At 42.2% G+C, this 22459-nt stretch overlaps 1 protein-coding gene across 3 annotated transcripts in view; it reads right to left on the bottom strand.

Annotated features, from left to right (window-relative positions):
• NFIA (nuclear factor I A) overlaps positions 1-22459 on the bottom strand; it is a 406685-nt gene that overhangs the window by 31975 nt on the left and 352251 nt on the right. For 2 of the 3 annotated variants that reach the window (XM_053576699.1, XM_053576700.1), the window contains exon 10: positions 5008-5099. The exons of the other annotated variant lie outside the window; for it this stretch is intronic. In XM_053576699.1, the coding sequence (XP_053432674.1) occupies positions 5008-5099 (92 nt within the window). The remainder of the gene's footprint in view (positions 1-5007; positions 5100-22459) is intronic. 3 annotated transcript variants of the gene reach the window in all.

Below are 22459 nucleotides of genomic sequence, written 5' to 3'. Positions count from 1 at the left end.
TCTTAACGGCTCTTGTTTTCAGGGATCAGATTAAGTGATGGGATCAGGCTGAAGTAGCCACTGCTTTCTACTGGAGACAATGGCCTGCTCTCTATTAATACATTATATCATTTGGTGGATGTGCAGGGCACATTGACAGGGTTTCAAGGGTAGTAAATACACTATGCCCCCAGACTTTTCTACAGGTTACTATCCGCTGTCATGGGACAATACTGAAAAAGAAGAGATTCAGGGTGGGACTCGCAGTCCAAGCTTCTCAGAATAGACTGGTGCTGTGAAGGCTGTAAGGTGGGGCTGCCTCTCGTGTGAACCACCAGCCACAGGGTGGAGAAGTGGAGGGAAGGGAGGGCAAGTGATGGCAGCAGAGGCAGCAGACAAGAGAGGCGGAGGAATGGCACAGATAACTCAGCAGCCATGTTTAAACAAAGCCAAAGCCAGGGTGAGACCTACAGTGCAATGGGACCACAGTCTGAAAAAACACCAGCTCTAGGCGCGGCTGCAGAGAAGGCAATTCTCCCTCAGTGAAGGGAGGAATTCTCTGGAGGAAAAAACAGACTTAGAAGGGAAAGAGGAGGAAAAATGGCTTTCAATTATCCATGTTATCTTTCTCTACCAATCATTACGGATGATGAATAGGTGCAATAAAAACCAATATTCAATTTTTCCAATTTACATGGAAAGAAGGCTGTAATATATTGTCAGGGGGAAGAAACAGCAGGCTACCAAACAGTGCATATAATATGATCTCATTTTTTGCAATATATCTGTATGCATAGGGATAGTCGAGATGGATTTATATAGAAATGTTAACAGCAGGACTACAAGTGATTTTTATTATTTTTCTCATCTGTATTTTCCCACAATTAACATGTACCATGAATGTAATAAGAAAAAGTCATTATTTTTAAACTTTCTTTTGAATCACTTAGAGCAGTTCTCAACCTGTGGATCACGACCCCTTTGTAACCATGAAAATATATCCTGCATATCAGACATTTACATGATGCTTCACAACAGTAGCAAAATTACAGTTATGAAGTAGCAACGAAAATAATTTTATGGTTGGGGGTCACCACAACATGAGGAACTGTATTAAAGGGTTGCGGCATTAGGAAGATTGAGAACTACTGGCTTAGACTCAGTTTCCCCAGAGTACTCATTTTGTACTTGCATTGAATTTTGTTGATAAGCGGTCTACTTGTACATAATTTTAGATTCTTACAGGTGAAAGGGCCTGTAGAGTTTATTGGATGATTACGTTTAAAAATTTCTGGTGAAATACAGACAGCATGAAATTTATCACGCTGACCCTTTCTGAGTGTCTGGTTTGGTGGTATTCAATGTACTCACAGGGCCGTGCAGCCAGCTCCACCGTCCACCTCCAGAACCCTTTCCCTTCATCAAGACTGAGCTCCACAGCCACAGAGCCCAGCTCCCCATTCCCCTCTCCCCCAACCTTGGCAACCACCATTTCACTTTGTTTCTATGAATCTGATTACTTTAGGCACCTCACATAAGTAGAATTACACAGTATTTATCTTGTTCGGACTAGCTTATTTCACTTAGCGTAATGTCGTCAAGATTCATCCATGTTGGGGTACGTGTCAGAATTTTCTTCCTTTTTAAGGATGAATAATATTCCACGATCCCACACTCTGTCCATTCATGTGTCAGCAGACACTTGGAGAGGGCTATGAATGTACATCTATTTCTTTGAGACCTTCTCAATTATTTTGGTTATATAATAATGACTTGATTTGACCTATAATGCAATCTCAGGGATATAAGCAGGGAATCCACCTATGGCATTCCTGAGAACTGAGTATCCTATCTCCCGGGAAAAGCGCTCCCAGGCTCATGAGGCTGCGCGCATGATGGTTGGACAGCATCAGCCTGCAGTCACACAAAACTGGGTGCGAACTCTTACTCCACTCCTTACTTTTGTGTGGCCTTAGGAAAGTCAACCATCTCCTTAGGGCTGAGCTTCTGTTTCTACAAAGTGGAGATCTCTCCTATTGGGCTGTAAAGACTAGTTGGACAACATGCCTAACACGCTATGAACTTAGCACGTACAAAATGCGCAGCAGAGCTTCATATAATCAAATACCTCTTTTTCTTAAGAAAAGGACTCAGGATAAGCCAAAAGCTGTCTATTTATAATGTCGATGCATTAGTTCAATTTCTCATTGGTAGAAAAACTTGAGAACGTAACTATTCCATTTCCTATAGCATGATGCTTCGGGCATCTTAAGAGACTGACTTTGGAAACTGGTCTTTTGTAGAAAGGAAGGCCATTTCATTTTGCATTTGTTTATGGCTTTATGTGCAAGATACTACTTTTGCATTTAGAAAGCTTGAGGATCTGCCTGGATGACTTTTCAAGTTTTATTTCTCCAGATATAGAAAGCAAAGATTTTTTTTCCCAGAAAACTCCTCTTATATTTCAATTAATATAATTTTCATGCCAAATTTGCCTAGGAAATTACTCATCTGCAGACCATGTACAAATTATGTTTTTAAAAACTCCTGTTAAAAAATTCCTCTTCTGGGGTGGCACCTGTGGCTCAGTGAGCAAGGTGCTAGCCCCATATACTGAGGGTGGCGGGTTTGAACCCAGCCCTGGCCAAACTGCAACAAAAAAATAGCCAGGTGTTGTGGGCGGGCACCTGTAGTCCCACTACTTGGGAGGCTGAGGCAAGAGAATTGTCTAAGCCTAGGAGTTTGAGGTTGCTGTGAGCTGTGATGCCATAGCACTCTACCGTGGGCGATAAAGTGAGACTCTGTCTCTTAAAAAAAAAAAAAATTCCTTTTCTGAACTACTGTCTTGAAAGGGAGCTTGTTTTTAAGGTATTATTTTTATTACTATTATCTTTATCTATATACATGTTTAAGACTTCAAATGGTTCCAGAAAGTAGTTCCTTTTTTAAAGAAAGAGTTAATATACAGGGGTCCATAAAGCTCTTGTGCAACCCATATACCCTTTAAAGTACATTATTTAGAGAATACATATTTTACGTCAGGATACCTTCTTTTTAAATAACAACTCTATTAGCACTGTTTCCCACAGGACAATTGGGAATGGCTTTCTTCAAGCCAAATGTGGCAGGTGCCACTGTGGCAAGAAACATTTAAGCTGTTTTCTCCATGCTGCCAAATACTTAATGGAAACTAAAAAAAATTCAGTCCCAGATGCCAATCCTGTGTTTTCATGACATCATTCGTCCAGATGCGTGGAAAATCTGGATTTTTAAGAATTGAATTTTTGTGGTCAGCAGCATGAAGACTTAGTTTCTGGGTTAAATAAGGCATTTGTGTGACAAGGCCATATTGGAATATAATACATCTTGATTATAAAGAAATAAATCGAATGAGACACAGGGTCCAATTTCAGTGCTGTGAATCACAGCTTATTTAAGAATAATATGTAAAACACAAACAGGACATTTCAAAGCTACACATTTAAGGCTCTTAAAGAAGCAACTTGAACTCATCCGTGCCTTAGGAAAAGCAACCATCCCAGACGAGCCACAGTTCCCAGCTCTCCCCTCTCCCCGAGCATGAACACTTAAGCCAGATGTACAAAATTGAATGACGTTCTTCTATTTTAATGCTTTCAAGGCAATTATGCAACTTAAATTCACCAGGACAGTATCTGAACATTTATGAAGGTGTGAGGAAATAAGCAAATATCTGGAAGAATTTTGTGGGAGGCACTGAATAGAAAATCTTAATCCCAGACCCCGTGAGTAAGCCCAAGATGGGAAATTCAAGAGTTAACCTGTCCCCTCTCTCTCCCCCATCTCCTCACAGCTGCCTCTTCCACTGATGCTGTACTTTGTGTGACCCTGCTTCAGTGTACACAAGGCTTCAGATGCAAGGCAGTTTAACCTGCGCTGTCGTCACAGCCATAAACTAAAGCCCTTCGCAGAGGGAGCAAATGGACCCAGGAAGGCATTTCTCTCCCATTCATGAGCACCGCACCACAGTTTTACAAACTGAGATTAATAGTTACAAATTAGGCATCTGCGATCATACCTAGGCATATGCACTTTGCTGCTCAAAGAAGCTGTTCAAATATCAGGCCAAGAACCATATGGGGAAAATATTCTCCCTATGTCAATCATGTCATGTCCTAATTAGGAAATTAGAGAGCAGTTTCTTTCAAAACTTGAATCTAATTTTATTTCACAATTGTCTAAGTACCTCCACATACCTATACTACCACTGAACTCAAAAGCCTTTTATTGTTTCTCAATTTACAGCGGCCATTCCAAAACTTTTCAAGATTTCTGACTAGCCCAGAACACAACTGTCTACCAACAGACAAGCTCCAGATGTCCTGACCGTGCTCTCAATCACCCACCTCAAATACGAGGTTACAGTCACACATACCCTCCCACCCGCTGCACCTTGCTTCCCAGTGGCCAGCAGTAACCACTAAAAAACACCTCCTACCTCTGAACCAACATTAGCAACTTCAGAGGCCTCATAAACCTTTTCCCTCTCTAAGAAAGCTTGCCAGGTTCCTGGGGACTCTGTAACAGACACAGAGGAGTGGCTGGTCACCCCATTCCCAGATATACTCTGGTGTCACCAGCAAGCAGATGCTACCTTCCAGTGTCTGCAGGGGCCACCTCTATCTGCCTGCACTAAAAGGGCTGTGAATTGGGCGGCACCGGCCCCATATACCGAGGGTAGCAGGTTCGAACCCAGCCCTGGTTAAACTGCAACTGCAACAAAAGGGCCATGAAGTCCTGGAAGAGGGAACAGACGCTATCTGACGTCGGGAAACGTCTTCCCACAGTAAAGGCAGTTCCAGCACAGAAAGCCCTCTTTCTTCTACTCCTCAGCACCGCAAACAAAACCCCAGACAATGTTTACTACTGTGTCTGAGAACAGGAGGGAGCCGGTGGGGTCAGGAGGAGAGGGGACTGGACAGGGGCTGGGAAATACACCTGATGAATCAACAAGCTGCGCCACATACAGAAAAGATGAGAACGGCCCACCTGTGTCTGCTGAGGGATATTTACAAAGCTTGGATCCCGAGGTCCGACACTGACGAATCGGTTTGCGGGGGAGGTGCTGGGTGTCGAGTAGGCTGTGAAGGGAAGGGACACATGCGTTCAGGAAGCGGTACGAGATTGCACACACAAACAACACCAAAACACACAGTCTCCCAGCCTGCGCAGACACTGCAGCTAGCAAGGGCGTTTAGACAGTCGAGAGTGGGCGTGGGGTCAGCTTCCAAAGACTCGAGTGGACGCTCAGTCCAGTTATCTCCTTCCTTCATACACATTAGGACATGCAGGACATTTGCCAAGTACACTCTCTGAGTTAAACAGGAGCTCTGGGGTCAGAAGGAGACCTCCTAGTCTTTACAGCACAGGGAGAAAGAAATTAGGAAGGAAGAGGGAGAAACATCCTTACTTTTCACATCATTATATTCCTAAAAATCGTGGGGATACAGGGCTCCCCCACTCAAGGCTGCACAGGGGACCCCAGTTTTCCTAGGTCTGGCCAATTTCGTCAAGGAACGCCCTGACCTTTTGTCCCAAGCTGGAGGGACTGCACTCATTCGTTTGCCCATAACACTCATTAATGTTGAAATGTGTTTCCATTTGCCAAGTCCTGGCCAAGTGTAATTCTCAAGACCTAATACCCCTAGACAAAGAGCCCATGTAGAAACCTCCTACTTGGATCTTTTTTTTTTTTTTTTTTTTTTGGAGACAAAGTCTCACTATGTTGCCCTCAGTAGAGTGCTGTGGCATCACAGCTCCCAGCAACCTCAAACTCTAGGGCTTAAGCAATTCTCTTGCCTCAGCCTCCCAAGTATCTGGGACTATAGGTACCTGCCACAATGCCTGGCTATTTTCTTGTTTTGTTGTCACTGCTGTTTAGCAGGCCTTGGCCAGGTTTGAACCTACCAGCCCCAGTGCATGTGGCCAGTGCCCTAACCACTGAGCTATGGGTGCTGAGCCTCCACTTGGGTCTTTCTGCCAGAGCTCTGGTACTTTTTACTCCTTCTGTATTTTCTGTCTAATAAAATCCTATCTGGCATCAAGGACCTACTGAAGAAATTCTGGTAACAATGGGATGACTCTGCGCCTCTGTAGCTAGAGGCTGGAGTGGGTCTTTATAGAAGTAATCAATGGGTTCTTGGGAAGAAGGTGCAAACCATTTAGGGACAAGCTGTCTTTATAGGCTCTGTAAAGTGTCTAGGATATTTCTGATGCACAAAGTATGCTTAAAATATTCTCATCTGTAGTCTCCCAGCCTAGAACCTTTCTGTGCAGGCACAAACTATCAAGATGCTGTATAAACCAAGCTTATCACGCTATATTGGAAAGAACCTCAAGTCCCATACCTAGGCTCACTGCCCTTTTCACAGTACGGGAACGCGTTGTGGTTGGTTTTATGTTTGTATTTAAAAGCTTCAACTCCAGTGAGAAAAAAAATTCAGTGCCTTTGGTGTTTCACTGGCTCACAAATCCAAATGCACCTTCTGCTTTTTTGGCATCCTACAATTCACTTCTTCACCACTGACTCCAAGAATTTATTCACGTTCTTTCTTTGTACCAGACTACAATCTTTAGAGGACTGCCTAAAATAACGTCAAGTTTCTTAACAATAATTATAAAAGGCCTAAGTGTTTCAGATTAACTCTAGACAGATACCATCTAAAAGACAAAAAGGATTTGCAATTTTTAAAAAACGTATTAGCTGAGGGAACTGTGCAAATTCCTGCCAGGTTTCTTTTTCCTCACTGGTATCATCTGCTGCTCTTCCTTTCATTTTCTGTTTTACAGAAAACTGCTCATATTTCTTGCCTCCTTGTTAAACATATATAAGGATAAAATTTCCACCATCTGGTCCAAGCCCTGTTGGTTGTCTTGGGGAAGAGCTAAGCCACCCAAACAGATCTGTGATGGTCACGTGGATGCGGACATGACTGTGTGAAACCAGCGGTGAACAGGACAAGCCTGAGCGTCTCAGCTGTATTTTAAATAAGAAACTTCTTGCTGTAATTGTTTTGCTGTAGGAGGATTTATCCAGTAAGGCTTTATCTGAAACGATCCGTCAGGGTGATGTGGCACGCCGTCCAGCAGTGTGAATGTGTTGATTTCATCCCTGGCCCGTCCTACATCAGACTACCTTGAACAGGTGAGAGAAGAACCTCAGCATTCGGCCATTCTTTATGTATTTTTCATTCATTGGTATGAGGGAAACTGAATTCTTAAAAAAAAAACAACTGTAGATGCTGGTATGGATGTGGAGAAAAAGGAACACGTGTACACTGCTGGGGGACTGCAAAGTAATTTATGGAAAGAAGTCTGGAGAATTCTCAAAGAACTAAAAGTTGACCTTCTACTTGACCCCACAATCCCATTGCTAGGGATGTACCCAGAATAACAAAGATCTTTTTACCACAAAGACATTTGCACTAGAATGTTTACTGCAGCCCTATTCATAACTGCCAAGTTGTGGAAGCAGATAAACACTGATTGACCCACGAATGGATTAACAAACTGCGCCACCTGTCTACCATAGAATACTACTCAACCATAAAAAAGATGGAGACTTTACATCTTTTATGTTTACCTGAATGGAGCTGAAACACATTCTTCTTAGTAAAGTATCTCAAGGATGGAAGAAAATATTCAATATACTCAATACTATTATGAAACCAATATATAAACAACCACACAGTCATACGAATGATAAAACACAAATATAGTCTAGCAAGGGGGTGGGGTGAAGGGGGGAGGAGTGGGGGGGAGGGCGACTGGCGGGATCTCACCTAATGTGCACAATGCCAGGGTGTTGATCACGCCCTGAGTGAGGGGCTCTTCTACAACTTGAACTTGGAAGTGAGAACAATGTAATCTAAAAATTTGTACCCTCATATTAATTTGAAATTAAAAAAAAAAAAAAAAAGCTCAGTTAAACACTCCCCAGTAGTTGTTTCATTCAGCCTACAGCTTTACTTTGATATACTTAAAGAAATATCAACATGAAGTTATTTATTGAAAATGCTGGACTATTACTACCCGGTAGTATACACAGAGAATGTGGGAGGGATGAGAGGAAGGTTGTAGGCGAAATGACCTGTGGAACCTGTTAGTGGTTGGGGAGAAAGGCCACCTTTCATGTGTGAGTATGCAGATAGGTTGGGAAGGAACAAAAACCAATGAAGGGCACGTTAAGGTCCTGAGCCTGAGTGACTGACGACAGACACTGCAATAGGAGTTCACGGTTTGAAGGTCCTAGTAGGACAGTGTACTCACTATAGACACACAGCAGATTTCCTACAACATTCTGACCATACTGGTGAAAACGGGAAAGTGAACCGATCCCAGCACACGAGCCTTTGGGGGGAATGTTTTTTGTGAGGACAGCTCTCCACTGACTACAGCAAACTTACTACATCTAGAAAAGTATTTACAGGCTGGGTGTGGTGGCTCAGGTCTGTATCCTAGCACCCTGGGAGGCCGAGGAGGGTGGATTGCCTGAGCTCACAGGTTCAAGACCAGCTGGAGCAAGAGCAAGACCCCATCTCTAAAAAAAATAGCTGGGTGTTTGTGGTGGGCACCTGTAGTCCCAGCTACTCAGGAGGCTGAGGGAAGAGAATTGCTTGAGCCCAAGAGTTTGAGGTTGTTGTGAGCTATGATGCCACAGCACTCTATTGAGGGTAACAAAGTGAGACTCTGTCTCCAAAAAAAAAGTATCTATATCACTATGCATGATCTATTTTTTCTTAACCTAAATTTTTATGATTTAAAGAAAATTTAGCATATGAATAAGTTAGCTACACAAAATAACTGTAAGGCGAATAAGTGGGATTTTCTCTTTTTTAATCACAGTATAACATTTGTAATCTTAGTTTCAGAACATCCCAAATAGCCTTTAATGTTCTTAAGGGCTACTAAAACTTTTCCAAGATTTAGTCTGATTTTTTTTTTTTTAATAAAAGAAAACAATGGTGAGAGAGATGGTAGTATGTTTGCGTTGAAAAAAAAAATCATATCTACACAAGTCTGGGCACCTTTGAGTACCCAGGTCATAGAGACATGGGGCACAGGGAGATTCATTCCACAGAAAGGCGACTTTTGGGAAAAATCAAGGACACAGGAAAAACAAGGGAAGGAAGAAAGAAATTCTGACTCACGTTCCATTATTACAGTGGGGTGAGCACCTATGACAGGATGTACTTCCAGAAATGATACGATGCAGACTGCATGTGACTTCCCAAACAGTGGAGTAAGGGAGTTATCCTACTGAACAAAACCTCAACTGAAATTTTTCATTACAACGACCACATGTACCATAGTGAATCAATTATACATGCACAGTTAAGAGCTTTAAACATGAATATGAAGTCAGGTAAAGGGGCAATGTAGTAATTAATCATATACAAGTGTGTTTACTATGGTATGATACCACATTCACATCTTTCTTAATTATAATTCCTGCCTTATTTATAACAGTAATAATCCAATGCTTTAAATGCTACAGGGAGAGCTACGGGAGGTCATGAAATCCAGAAAATAGTTTTCTGGGGAGACTGTTGTAGACATTTTTGAGAATTCTGGAGGGGAGTTTAGGGATATTTGATAACTTTTTGATAAAGTCAATAGGGAGATTAATTTGGCTATATAATCTCACTGTTTATGGTACATCTAGTTATTGAATATTAGCCTCTGGAATAGAACACGTTTGTTATTTTAGCAGCCGTTCTCCCGACCTCACCAATATCATTGAGGACAATTTTTCCAACGTTAGTGGTAGAACATTCCCACAAGGAGCTTCTGGTGTTCCTATTTGCACTAATCTAACCGTATTTTCCCTATTTCTTCACATTATCCAAATATTTTAATTTGGCGTTCACCATGGCAGTGAGTGTTAAAATCCCAAACCAGAATGTGATCTCATATCCAGAAAGTCACACTCCTCAGTGTCACCCCACGGTGTGTGCATTGCTTGTTCTATAATCCTTCACTTACGTGATGCAAATCTTGTTTCTACAAGGTATAAGATCCATTGGGAGAATGGTCCAGGGACAGTTCTCTCTTCATAAATAACAGTTTTACAGAGCCTCTGAGGGCACTGGGCTCTATGTCTGCTGGGTGGCGAGGGAGAAGAGGGAGGTTGCCCATCAGCGTTGCCCTTCCTGAGGCTGCAGGTGTCCTGGGAGGACCCGCAGCCTCTGTGTCCTCAGAAATGGACACAGTCGACTGCCTGCTGGCCAGAATTCCAGTTTTTGTTGTTCCTAGGGTGGGTGTCAATTCCTTTTTTTTTTTTCCTTTTTCTGAATAGGAAGGATAAATATGTCTGGATGAAGGAATCATGGTATTTCCAGATGAATTCGTTTTGAGTCTCTGTCACAGCCTGGTGTTAAGAATGTGGCCCAACTGTTTTGAATGAAGATGCTTAGTGGTTTCCTGTCTTTGGAAAAAATTGGACTGAAGAAGATGTTGAAATAGTCGCACTCATGTCAGTAGATTGTTTCTTTAAATTACATTAATATAATCACCCCCGTCTGACAGGCTAGAAAGCAGGAGCCTATATTATTTGTTTTGAAAGCAGGCAGGCAGTTTCCAGGCTTAATTCAAATTTAGCAACCACTGAAATATGTGTAATCACAAAAAGGCAGCAGAGGAGAAAAGCAGACAGATTTCTGTGAGGACCTCAGCGTCCATAAGGAGATTCCTACCACCAGTATCCCCTGGGGTGACCTGCCCGGGTGAGGGCTGCTCCTCTGGCCACCGCTAGGGGGACCTGGGCGCAGGGCGGCACCTTGGCAGGAAAGATCAGGAAGAGGCCAGGTGAGCTCTGAGGCTCCGGGTCTACTAAACCCTGGCAGCCAGGCCTACAAACCGATAGAACACGGGAAGGGAAATTTGTCTTCTGTTTTATCAAAGACCCCAACGATATGAAAGTAGCAAATATTCACCCCTTTCTTTATTACTTTAAACTCCACCAAGTCAAGCCTCTGGAGTTCCTCAAAGAAAGGTATTTTAATACATCCCTATTCTCCCCACCCTGAGAGAGTTATTTTAGCCCTTGCCGTGCAGCAGGCTTCCTACTGGACACTACAGAGCCGTGTTGAGTGAGTGCACGGCCGTCCTCGAGTGCTGTGTCTAACAGGAGAAACACACACGGAAAAGGGACCTGTGAGTGCCTAAACGTAACATAAGCAAAATCTGTGTGGTGCTGAGGGACAGGAAAGTGACACTGGCAATAGGCAAAGGAAAAGCTTTACAGAGGACATGCAGATGGCTTCTGGGATGGGCTGCCGAGAATGTGTGGGGTGACAGGTTCCGATGGACTGGGGTCACACAGGAAGTGGCACAGAAAGGGAGCAGAGGTACCAAGTGCTGGGGAGACGGACAGAAGTGGGGCTGCAACCATATTCTGCTGGACTGCAAGGTAAGATTTAAGGATCAGAGACCCGAATATTGAAATTGGAGGGGAAGAAGAATTTCTTTTCTTTGAGGAGGAAGAAATAATTTACAAAATAAACAGATACAAGATTTCAGTGCTCGGCACCATTCATACAACCAGATGTTCCCACGCTCTAAACCTTTCCCTTCTTATCTCAAGTATCAATATACACCTTCCCAGGTCCCCTTGTCAGGAGCTCAGACACATTTGTGTGCATATGGGGTTCCCTTAGAAAATGTCTAGTCAAAAGTTTACTTTCATTCAAAATAGATGGATTGTGATTCTACCTGCTCATAATGTGCTATTTATTAGATAAAAGTCATCAAAACGAGTCTGGGATCACAGACTTAAACTGAATCCTGGGTGTTCAAACTGTAATTTTATTAAATGCTTATCAGTGACATCTGACAGGGAGGGAAATGTGTGTTCAGTTGCACACTGAACAGTGAGATGACTGAATGCCTCATTGAGATAGTATCCTGAGTCTTAGAACTACGTTATCACATTATTTCAAAAAAACAAAGCAACAACAAACCCCCCCCCCCCCCAAAAAAAATAACCAAAAACTCCTGGGAGAAAATCTTCATTTCTGAGAAAATACAAAAACTATTAGAAAATAGGTTCGTTAATTTCTAAATGAAACCATGACAACTGAACTCATTTAGAAATTTGAACATCACTATTTCTCCCAAGATCATAAAGAAACAATAGAGAATGCTGGAGTGTTCCTCCTTCAAAGCAATCAATTGATAGACAAGTTTACAGGGCCTAGGTTAGTATTATTAGTATCATTACATAGTTAAGGAAACACATCCCTTGTAAAGCCTTTTAAAAACAAACAGCCTTTGCTTACACATGATCCAATATTCAGATTTAGAAATTCCCACATGATGAAATGAATGTTAGAGTTTTCGTCTAGATGTTTGGAATACAGAAGATAATGACGCGGCATTTCCACTATTTTGATCTCCTACGTATAGTCTGTTACCTCATTCTATTACCTCTGCAAATCTTTTGTCTTTACAAACAAGCTACCACCACCAACAAAAAACCCACAGCCCTCAGGGCATGAAATTAAAGCCTCCTTATCGCTGGTAAATTATTACAGAAAAACATACCCACAAGCTTCCTTCCTGAAAAGCTAATGAATTCGAACTTTAATATATTAGCATTACTTAATATGGATGGTAAGAATTTGCAGGACTTGTCTAACGTGCCAATAGTTCACAAAAAGCATGACAAGAATCAATTTGGCCAGATGGCTTTGCTCCGTTGGTATTTCTGCCTGTATTAAGCATCCTCGGGGTGGTAAGGGCTCAAGCTCTATCAGAATTTGGGGTAAAACATAAAGGAAAGACCAGACAGTGCACACTGAAGTGTGAAACAGAGAGAAGAGGACCAGAGCTACGTCAAACCAGAGATGCTTTGACACTATGCCACCAAAACTTTTCAGAAAGAGGCATTTTATAACGTGCGCTCACAGTCTATTTAAACTGCCTAAAATATTCTTTTTTTCGTAACAGTTTTAAAAGGACAAGAACACTGCTTTGTTCGTTTAAATTCATTTCTGATGGCTAACCCCAACTCTATGACTGTCACTTATTTTTATGTGTCTGCTGTGTGTCAAGTGGTAGAACATAGTTATTGATCAGATGCAACTGCGTATATGGGTAGGCACAGGTGACAGTTACATTAAATAGCCACAGGGAATAAGCCCTGGATTCCACTTGGGTTTGCTAAAAAAAGGAAACTCAGATCAATATATTGGATTGCTCCCTCTTGAAAGGCTTCTGCAGCCTCTCAAAACACAGTGTAACTCTGGAAAGCTACTTCTGGGAATTTATCCTCCACAAATACTAAAAATACAGATAAAGATTTATGCACCAAGATGTTCATTACATCATTACTTACAAGAGCAACAAACTGGAATCAACATGTAAGTTAATAATGCCATATACTGGGATATTTTGTAGCCAAAAATAACGTTTTAAAATGATGATGACAGCAGATGTTTGTAACATAAAATAAAATGAAAATCAGTGTATAAAGCGCGCACACACATACACATATGTAATGATCACTTATGATTAAAATACGCACAGCAAATGACTGAGGAATATGTGTTTACTAAAATAAACTAATAGAACCTGAAAATCCCAATAATACTCTTTTTTTAGTATGCAATGCAATGTAGTCAATACAGATGAATTTAAAACCCAGAAAATCCTGGACTGAATCTGTTTAATCTCTTACTAGAAAGGGGATCCGGCAGGCCAGTTAACCTCTTCAACTTTACGTGCACCCTGCATGATGACCACCATCTCCTCCAGTTGTCCTGGCCCACTCGTCACCTAAGGCTCCCTGGCTCTGAATGTCCAATTGCAGCTCTCTCCATAGGGGGAGGCTTTACATTAAATCACGGCAAAAAGATGCTGAAGTTATCTAATCAGAGACTACTGATTCCAAACTCTGACTGGGAGCACAGTATCTCCAAGATATCTGCCTTCCAACAATTAAAAGAGATGATACTCAGTTATCTCGGGGTTAATGTTACCGTCTGACTCATAAGCAATTTTTAGGAGCATCGACTGGCACAACCTTTCTGAAAAGTAATTTGTTAATGTGTATTAGGAGGAGTGTTCACACTGTATTAGTAATTATTTTAATTCTAGAAAACTATCCTAAGGAAATTACTAGATTTGGGGATAAAAATAAACATCTAAGGCGATATGGGAACATATTCCATAGGTTCGGTCAAAAGTTAATGCCTTCTAGCAGGGAAATAGATAAAAATTATTTAAAATCACTTTTCCTAAGTTTTTTTTTGCAGTTTTTGGTTGGGGCTGGGTTTGAACCCGCCACCTCTGGCATATGGGGCTGGCACCCTACTCCTTTGAGACACAGGCGCCGCCCACATTTCCTAACGTTTTTATGAATACAGGTATAAAATGCTAATTAAGAAAACAGCATACATAGGATGCTGAGTAAACCAGAGTCATTCCCCAGCAACCCTGTCGCCTTCCCTGGAGTAAACCAGAGTCATTCCCCAACAACCCTGGCCCCTTCCCTGGAGTAAACCAGAGTCATTCCCCAACAACCCTGGCCCCTTCCCTGGAGTAAACCAGAGTCATTCCCCAACAACCCTGGCCCCTTCCCTGGAGTAAACCAGTGTCATTCCCCAGCAACCCTGGCCCCTTCCCTGGAGTAAACCAGTGTCATTCCCCAACAACCCTGTCCCCTTCCCTGGAGTAAACCAAAGTCATTCCCCAACAACCCTGTCCCCTTCCCTGGAGTAAACCAGTGTCATTCCCCAACAACCCTGTCCCCTTCCCTGGAGTAAACCAGAGTCATTCCCCAGCAACCCTGACTCCTTCCCTGGAGTAAACCAGAGTCATTCCCCAGCAACCCTGTCTCCTTTCCTGGAGTAAACCAGAGTCATTTCCCAGCAACCCTGTCCCCTTCCCTGGAGTAAACCAGTGTCATTCCCCAACAACCCTGTCCCCTTCCCTGGAGTAAACCAGAGTCATTCCCCAACAACCCTGTCCCCTTCCCTGGAGTAAACCAGTGTCATTTCCCAGCAACCCTGTCCCCTTCCCTGGAGTAAACCAGAGTCATTCCCCAGCAACCCTGTCCCCTTCCCTGGAGTAAACCAGAGTCATTCCCCAGCAACCCTGTCCCCTTCCCTGGAGTAAACCAGTGTCATTCCCCAGCAACCCTGTCCCCTTCCCTGGAGTAAACTAGTGTCATTCCCCCAACAACCTTGTCCCCTTCCCTGGAGTAAACCGCTACTGGCGTGTGCGTGTGTGTGTGTGTATGTGTGTGTATCCACCCCCACCCTGCAGCATTCTGTATACACTTCTTAGAACTCTCCTTTGCTGACTTAATATAAATTAACATAGCTTCCACAAATTCATACAGACCAATCTCTTTAATTTTAAAGGATTCCTAATGTGTAACATTCATATTGGTGGGTGTTTTAAGTTATTACCAATCTTTTATTATGATCAATGTTGCAATAAATACTTTATGTACATACAGCCTTGCTCATATGTCCAGCTGTATGTATGACTTACATTTAAAATTGATATTTTTTATTATGTGTATAAAATTTGAATATAAGCACTTCATAGTTATATGTTATAAAATTTGTTATACACATTTAAATTAATTACATACATAAAAAGTGAAATTGCCCTCTGCAGAGGTTGAGCCGACACACTGTCCTCTGACAGCACAAGAGGGTGGCTGCTTCCCACGCAGTTACTGGTATTGTGTTAAGACACTTTCCGAGCTTTGCTCATCTAATAGATAAAAGTATCACTCCAGTTTTAATTTGTGTTGCTCTCACACTGTATGAATGAGATATGTTCAAATGTTTTCTTTTCTCCATTTTTGTCCTTTGTTTTTATTGGGTTCTTGGTCTTTCTTATTGACTTTTAGAAACTATTTATATATTAGATAATTTAGCTTTGTCACATGTGTTGCTAATATTCTTCCCCACTTTATTTTTGGTTTTGACTTTGTTTCTGTTTTTTTTTTCCTCATTTCATATGGTCCTTTTATTCATTCATTCAACAATTTTTTTCCTGTTTCTGGTATTTTTTTTCATGCATAAATTTTGGATACTTTTAACCTAGTCTTACCTTTCATACATACTGTGTTTTGTTTTGTTTTGTTTTAATTTAGAAAGGCCTTCTTTACTCCAATATTATTAAAAAAATTTGCTCTGAATTTTCGTGTTGTTTTTTATGGGCTTGACATTTTATATTATATTTTTTGTTCCAGCCAAAATTTATTGTGATGTAAGGAGTTCTATTTTTCCAGACTGCTAAACCATTGTCCCAACATTCTTTACTAACTCTTTTACTCCTCTAAGAAGAAATGCTACTTTTAATCATAGCCTAAAAGGTATTTGGGTCTCTTTCCCAATCTCCTAATTCAAACTTAAATATCTATCAAAAGTTAAAACATAATGGGGATAGCAGCAGTGCTGATGAAGGAATTAAAATCAATGTGGAACTGGAACAACGTGAAATAAATTCTGGGGCGCTGAGGGACATCAAATCTTAACTTCAGAAGAGCTAAGAATAATGAAGGAGTTCTTTGAAATTGTTTTGCACCCCGTTTGTGGCATTGGTTGTAAGAATCTATTATGTTCTAAAACTTACAGTACTCCATACCAAAGAGTGAATTTTATTGAATATAAAATTTATAATTTTTAAAAAGAGAGTAACAGGATAGTACGAGCATCAGTAATGAAAAAGTGCTTTGTGAAAGAGAGCCACTAACGCATTTTTTTTTTAATTCCTGCTTATTGTCTTCCACAGCAGACTATAAGGAAATGCAACCCTTCTGTCTCCTCCCAAATCTTCTGATCTCTTCCTTTTCCTGTTATGAAATCATACTCTCAGATACCAGTTTATACTAAAGTGTAACTGACTACTAGTATTTTCTTCTATATTTCGTCTAATGGGCTTCACTCAAAAAAAAAAAAAAGAAGCAGCTTTGGGGTAAAGCAAAGCTACTCATGCTGTGGCCAAGCCCGTGGACTCCAGGTTCGACGCCGGGGACCTTGAGCAAGTTACTTTTCTCCCCATGCCTTGTCTTTCTCAGAGTAACATAAAATCTATCTCATAGGATTACTGTGAGGATGAAATGAGATAATAGATACAAAAACATTTTTAAATGTGCCTGAACTCTGTAATTGCTGCTAAGTTCAGACAGAAGCAGGCAGTTGTGGCTTCCCCAGAATCAGAAATCTGGTCACAGTGTTTTGTAATTTGTGCGGTGAGAGTATGAGGTAGAAGAAAGGGCACAGGCCTGCGTTTGAGTCACTACCAAAATTCCCCGGGGAAGCCGAATCTTAGGGAAGGTAACCTCCACTTTGCAATCTCAGTTTCCTTGTCTATAAAGTCCTGACCTCACACAAGTCTTGGGAAGATGGAGTAACATCATGTATATGTGTAAAGATATACAAACCAAAAAGCATTCGACATCAGTTAATTATTATACTAGAGATTTTCTATCCTGATCATAGATTATTGTTACGTTCTTGGTTAACAAGTTCATATTCATTCATATAATGAATATATACAAGATTCATTGAAGATATAAAAATAAACAATGAAAGTAAATTGTGATTACATGCTTCTATTTTAATAGAATTCTAGTTTAAAAAAATCAAAAGCCATAGTAAAGAAGGCATGGAGAAAAATGTTTATGAGTTTTTTATGCACTTTTGAGTTTTTGTGTTCCTAATTAATTATAAAAGGAAAATTTGCAGTGTTTTATCTTGCATCATAATTCAAAAGTGTTTTTTTGTTTGTTTGTTTTGATTATATTTCTAGGTTATGATGCCAATCTTCATTTTTTTTTTTCCTGGTAAGCCTGTTTTTATAGTATGAACCTGGTCCTAAATCACTGTATAAAAATCGGATCAAATGGCTCGGCACCTGTGGCTCAAGGGGCTAAGGCGCCAGCCACATACCCCTAGCTGGAGGGTTCGAATCCAGCCCAGGCCGTCCAAACAATGACGGCTGCAACCAAAAAAAATAGGAGTTGTGGCATGTGCCTGTAGTCCCAGCTACTTGGGAGGTGGAGGCAGGAGAATCACTTATGTCCAGGAGTTGGAGGTTGCTGTGAGCTGTGATGCCTCGGCATTCTACCCAGGGTGACATAGTGAGACTCTGTCTCAAAAAACAAAAACAAACAAACAAAAAAAAAACAACAAAAAACAACTGGATCATACAGTACAATTAATAAAAAGAATAGTGTATATTTTTAATTATTATAGCGCAATAAACCCAAACATGGTGACAGATGTTCCCTAGGATTGTTCGTTCACATGCTGCGCGTTTGAAAAGGAGCCCTTCCCAGTGAGCTGATGCACCTGGAGCCCAGGAGCCGCAGTAGGCAGGATGTCCCCGTGACCAGCCTCTGGGGTAAGGTGTCTGACAGGCACCTCAGACGTCATCTGGTCAAAGCAAACTGACCTCCACCCTCCCCAGAACTGAGTCTTCCCAACTCAGCTGATGGGAACTCAAATTTCTAGTTGCTTAGGTCAAAAACTCAGGAGTCGTCATTGATTCCACATCCAACGTGTCTGCTGTACCTTTCAAATGCATCTGGAACCCACTTAACACTTATTTCTCACACCCCTATGTGGTGTAGGTGAGTGACCACGCCTGTCTGCAACAGCACCCCCTATCCCCACCCCCCAACCCACCTGTTTCCCTGGTCTCCAACTTACTAATACATTTGCATTCTGACTATTGTTCCTGCCCTCCCCATGAGAATGCACAGGCCACCAGGGCAGGGGTTTGTCTGCTTTTCACTTTTGATCCCTCCTGCCCATGTAGAAAACATTCATTTTATTTATTGATAGAAATAGCTTCTTAACTGGTCTCTCTGCTTTAATGCTTTAATTCCTGCCCCTGGCTTCTCAACAAAGCCTTTAGAATGTTTCTGTTAACGTCTAGGTGCTATCACTCCTCTGCTCCCCATCTTGTTGAGTCTAAATGTGGAAGCCCTTACAAATGGCCTACTGGAACCTGTGTCATTTACTCCCCAACCTACCCCCAAACACAGCTTCATTACTTCTCTAATTACTTCACCTCCTACTTTCATTCACGCATTCTCACCGAACTGGCCGCCTGCCTTTATCCTGGCTGTTCCTTCTGCGTAGAAATCACTCCCCGTGCGGTGTCCTAGGGCACTTATCCTGGGGCTTTGCTCAAACTTCCCCTTCTCAGACAGGCCTGCCCTGACCAGGTCAGTCTTCCCTGCTTCTCCCTGGGCAGCACTCATACATCACCATCTCATATCCCAGCCACCTTTCCTTCTTACTAGTTTGTTGATGGCCTTTCTTCTCTCTCTAGAATAAAAGATCCAAAAAGTCACAAAACTTTTTTCCGTTTTTTTTTTCTGAGACAGAGTTTTACTCTGTCACCCTGGATAGAGTGCCCACGGCGTCATCACAGCTCACAGCAACCTCCAACTCCTGGGCTCAAGCGATCCTCCAGCCTCGGCCTCTTTAGTAGCTGGGAATACAGGTGCCCACCACAACATCCAGCTGGTTTTTCTATTTTTAGTAGAGACTGGGTCTTGCTCTTCCTCAGGCTGGTGTTGAACTCCTGAGCTCAGGTGATCCTCTCGCCTTGGCTTCCCAGAGTGCTGGGATTATAGGTGTAAGCCACCATACCTGGCTAGCAATTTTTCTCTCTTTATTTCCCTGCTGAGTCCCAGCACCTACAAGAGTGCTCATTCATAGTGGATGCCCAGTGAATACCGAATGGATGAAACAAGCGGTGCTCTCTCACTGGTGGCACCCCACAGAGGTAGCCCAACAGTAAGGCGCACGCCTCCTGCGGCTACTCTTACAGGCCACAGCTCCCCTCTGTCCTGGTGCCTACAGAGAGCTTTCTCCAAATAAATCAACAGTATAAAAGTTCTCCTTGAGGAGGGGCGGAGCAAGATGGCAGCCGAGTAACAGCTTCCTTGCATCTGGGCACCGTGAGTCTGGGGAGATAGGACTCCAGGCATCTCTGGCTGGTGGGATCTGCCTATCATCACCCCTGAGAGGATACAGGGAGTCAGCGAGAGACTTCTGGACCCCAAGAGGAGGACTAAAACAGTGGAAAACCGGCAAGTGTTCGCATGTGTTCAATTCGTCTAAACCCGCCCGCAACTGTAAGTTCAGTAGCAGCGAGACTGCAAACCAGAAAGGCCTTACCTGTGAACTGTTTTGGTGTCTTTGGACTTGGCACTCAGCTGAACTGCCTTGGGGAGAGCCTGAGCGGGAGTGCGGAGAACTTTGGCTGTTGTCTAGGGCCCCAGTCTGAGCTGCTGAGCCAGACGGAGCTAATAGTGTTTGGCTCTGGGTCACAGGCAGCCAATGTGAGCGATCTGCCCCGGCAAGCTCTGCCCTCATGGTCGCAGAGCTAGAATTCGGTGGGAGCTGGTAACCCAGTGACCAAGTAGCCTAAGGGCGGGGTCTGAGCCGCCTTGTAGCCCTAACCCTCGGGGGCAGAGGGAGACCAGTTTTGGCACACAGGGTAAGTGGATAGCCACTTCAGCAGTGATTCCAGTGACAAGCACTTCCCCTGGGAAAGCTTCTGCTCAGCAAGTGAACAAGTTCAAAGTGCCTTTTAAGTGGGCTGAAGAGAGATTTAGGGTGTCTACCTGCTGGGGTCTGAGAAACTAGCAGCCTCCATCGTATCAGAACTGTAATTAACATCTCATACCCCAGAAGACCACGTGTTGCCCAGACAATACTCCACAACATATACATACTGCTTTGTTTTTTGGTTGTGTTTTTTTTTTTTTGGTTTGGTTGTTTTTTTTGTTTATTTTGATGTTGTTGATTCTTGTTTTGTTTTTTAAGTTCAACCTTTTCCATACAGATCCTTTTTCTTCAAATTTTCTAGTTTAATTATAATTTCCCATTGCTGCCTATTTCAATAATTAGAACTTCATTTTTGTTAGTGTTTCTACCGCTATTATTTGGTTTTTCCAACCAATTTTATCCCGTAAAGTTTTCTGTTTGCTTGTTTTGGTTTGATTTATAGCATTTTTGTCTTTCCTCTCTACTTGGTGGAGGTGGGGTACTGTGTCTGATCAGGTTAGCAAAGAGCTTCTGACCTCAAGAGAACCACCGAACTGGGCACTCCCAGGAGGTGGTTTTTTTTTTAAGGTTGTGTCAAAGTACCCTACTGTACACCTATATTGCTCTGTCTCCCTCTTTCTGTGCCTCTCTTCTTTTTGTCAATATTCCTTTTACCCACCCCCTCTCCTTTCTCTATTTTTCTTTTTTTTTTTCTTATCACTCGGTCCTCCTTCCTTTCATCCCTTTTTTGCTCTTCAACCCTCTCACCCTTCTGGTCCTGTAACCCTTAGTCCACAGGCACGAGAACTTAGAGAGCAAGAGGAAGTGAAAGGAAAATTAGGGCAAGGAAACAGATAAAAGAAATCACCCATGAGGAAGAATCAGCAGAAAACTCTAGGCAACATGAAGAACCAGTCCAGAACAACCCCGCCAAGGGACCATGAGGTAGCTACTGCAGAGGATTCCATCTATACAGAAATGTTAGGAATGACAGAAAGGGAATTTAGAATACACATGTTGAAAACAATGAAAGAAATGATGGAAACAATGAAGGAAACTGCTAATAAAGTGGAAATTAACCAAAAGGAAATTCAAAAACAGAATCAAATAAGAGATGAACGATATGAAGAATATAAAAAGGATATAGCACAGCTGAAGGAAATGAAACAGTCAATCAGGGAACTTAAAGACGCAATGGAAAGTATCAGCAACAGGTTAGACCATGCAGAAGAAAGAATTTCAGAGGTAGAAGACAACGTTTTTGAGATAACTCAGATAATAAAAGAGGCAGAAAAGAAGAGAGAGAAAGCAGAACGTTCACTGTCAGAATTATGGGACTTTATGAAGCGTTCCAACATACGAGTTATAGGAATCCCAGAAGGGGAAGAAGAATGCCCCAGAGGAATGGAAGCCATACTAGAGAATATTATAAAAGAAAATTTCCCAAATATCACCAAAGATTCTGACACACTGCTTTCAGAGGGATATCGGACCCCAGGTCGCCTCAACTCTAACCGAGCTTCTCCAAGACACATTGTGATGAACCTGTCCAAAGTCAAGACAAAAGAAAAGATTCTGCAAGCTGCCAGGAGTAAGCGCCAGTTGACCTACAGGGGCAAATCCATCAGAGTGACCGCAGACTTCTCTAATGAAACTTTCCAAGCAAGAAGACAATGGTCATCTACCTTTAATCTACTTAAACAGAACAATTTCCAGCCCAGAATTCTGTACCCTGCTAAGCTAAGCTTCAAAATTGACGGAGAAATCAAATCATTTACGGATATACAAACATTGAGGAAATTCGCCACAACAAGACCAGCTCTACAGGAAATACTTCAACCTGTTCTGCACACTGACCACCACAATGGATCAGCAGCAAAGTAAGAACTCAGAAATTAAAGGACAGAACCTAA

The sequence above is a fragment of the Nycticebus coucang genome, chromosome 22, assembly GCF_027406575.1.
Source record: "Nycticebus coucang isolate mNycCou1 chromosome 22, mNycCou1.pri, whole genome shotgun sequence".
Taxonomy (NCBI): domain Eukaryota; kingdom Metazoa; phylum Chordata; class Mammalia; order Primates; family Lorisidae; genus Nycticebus; species Nycticebus coucang.
This window is presented reverse-complemented; position numbering and strand designations above follow the sequence as displayed.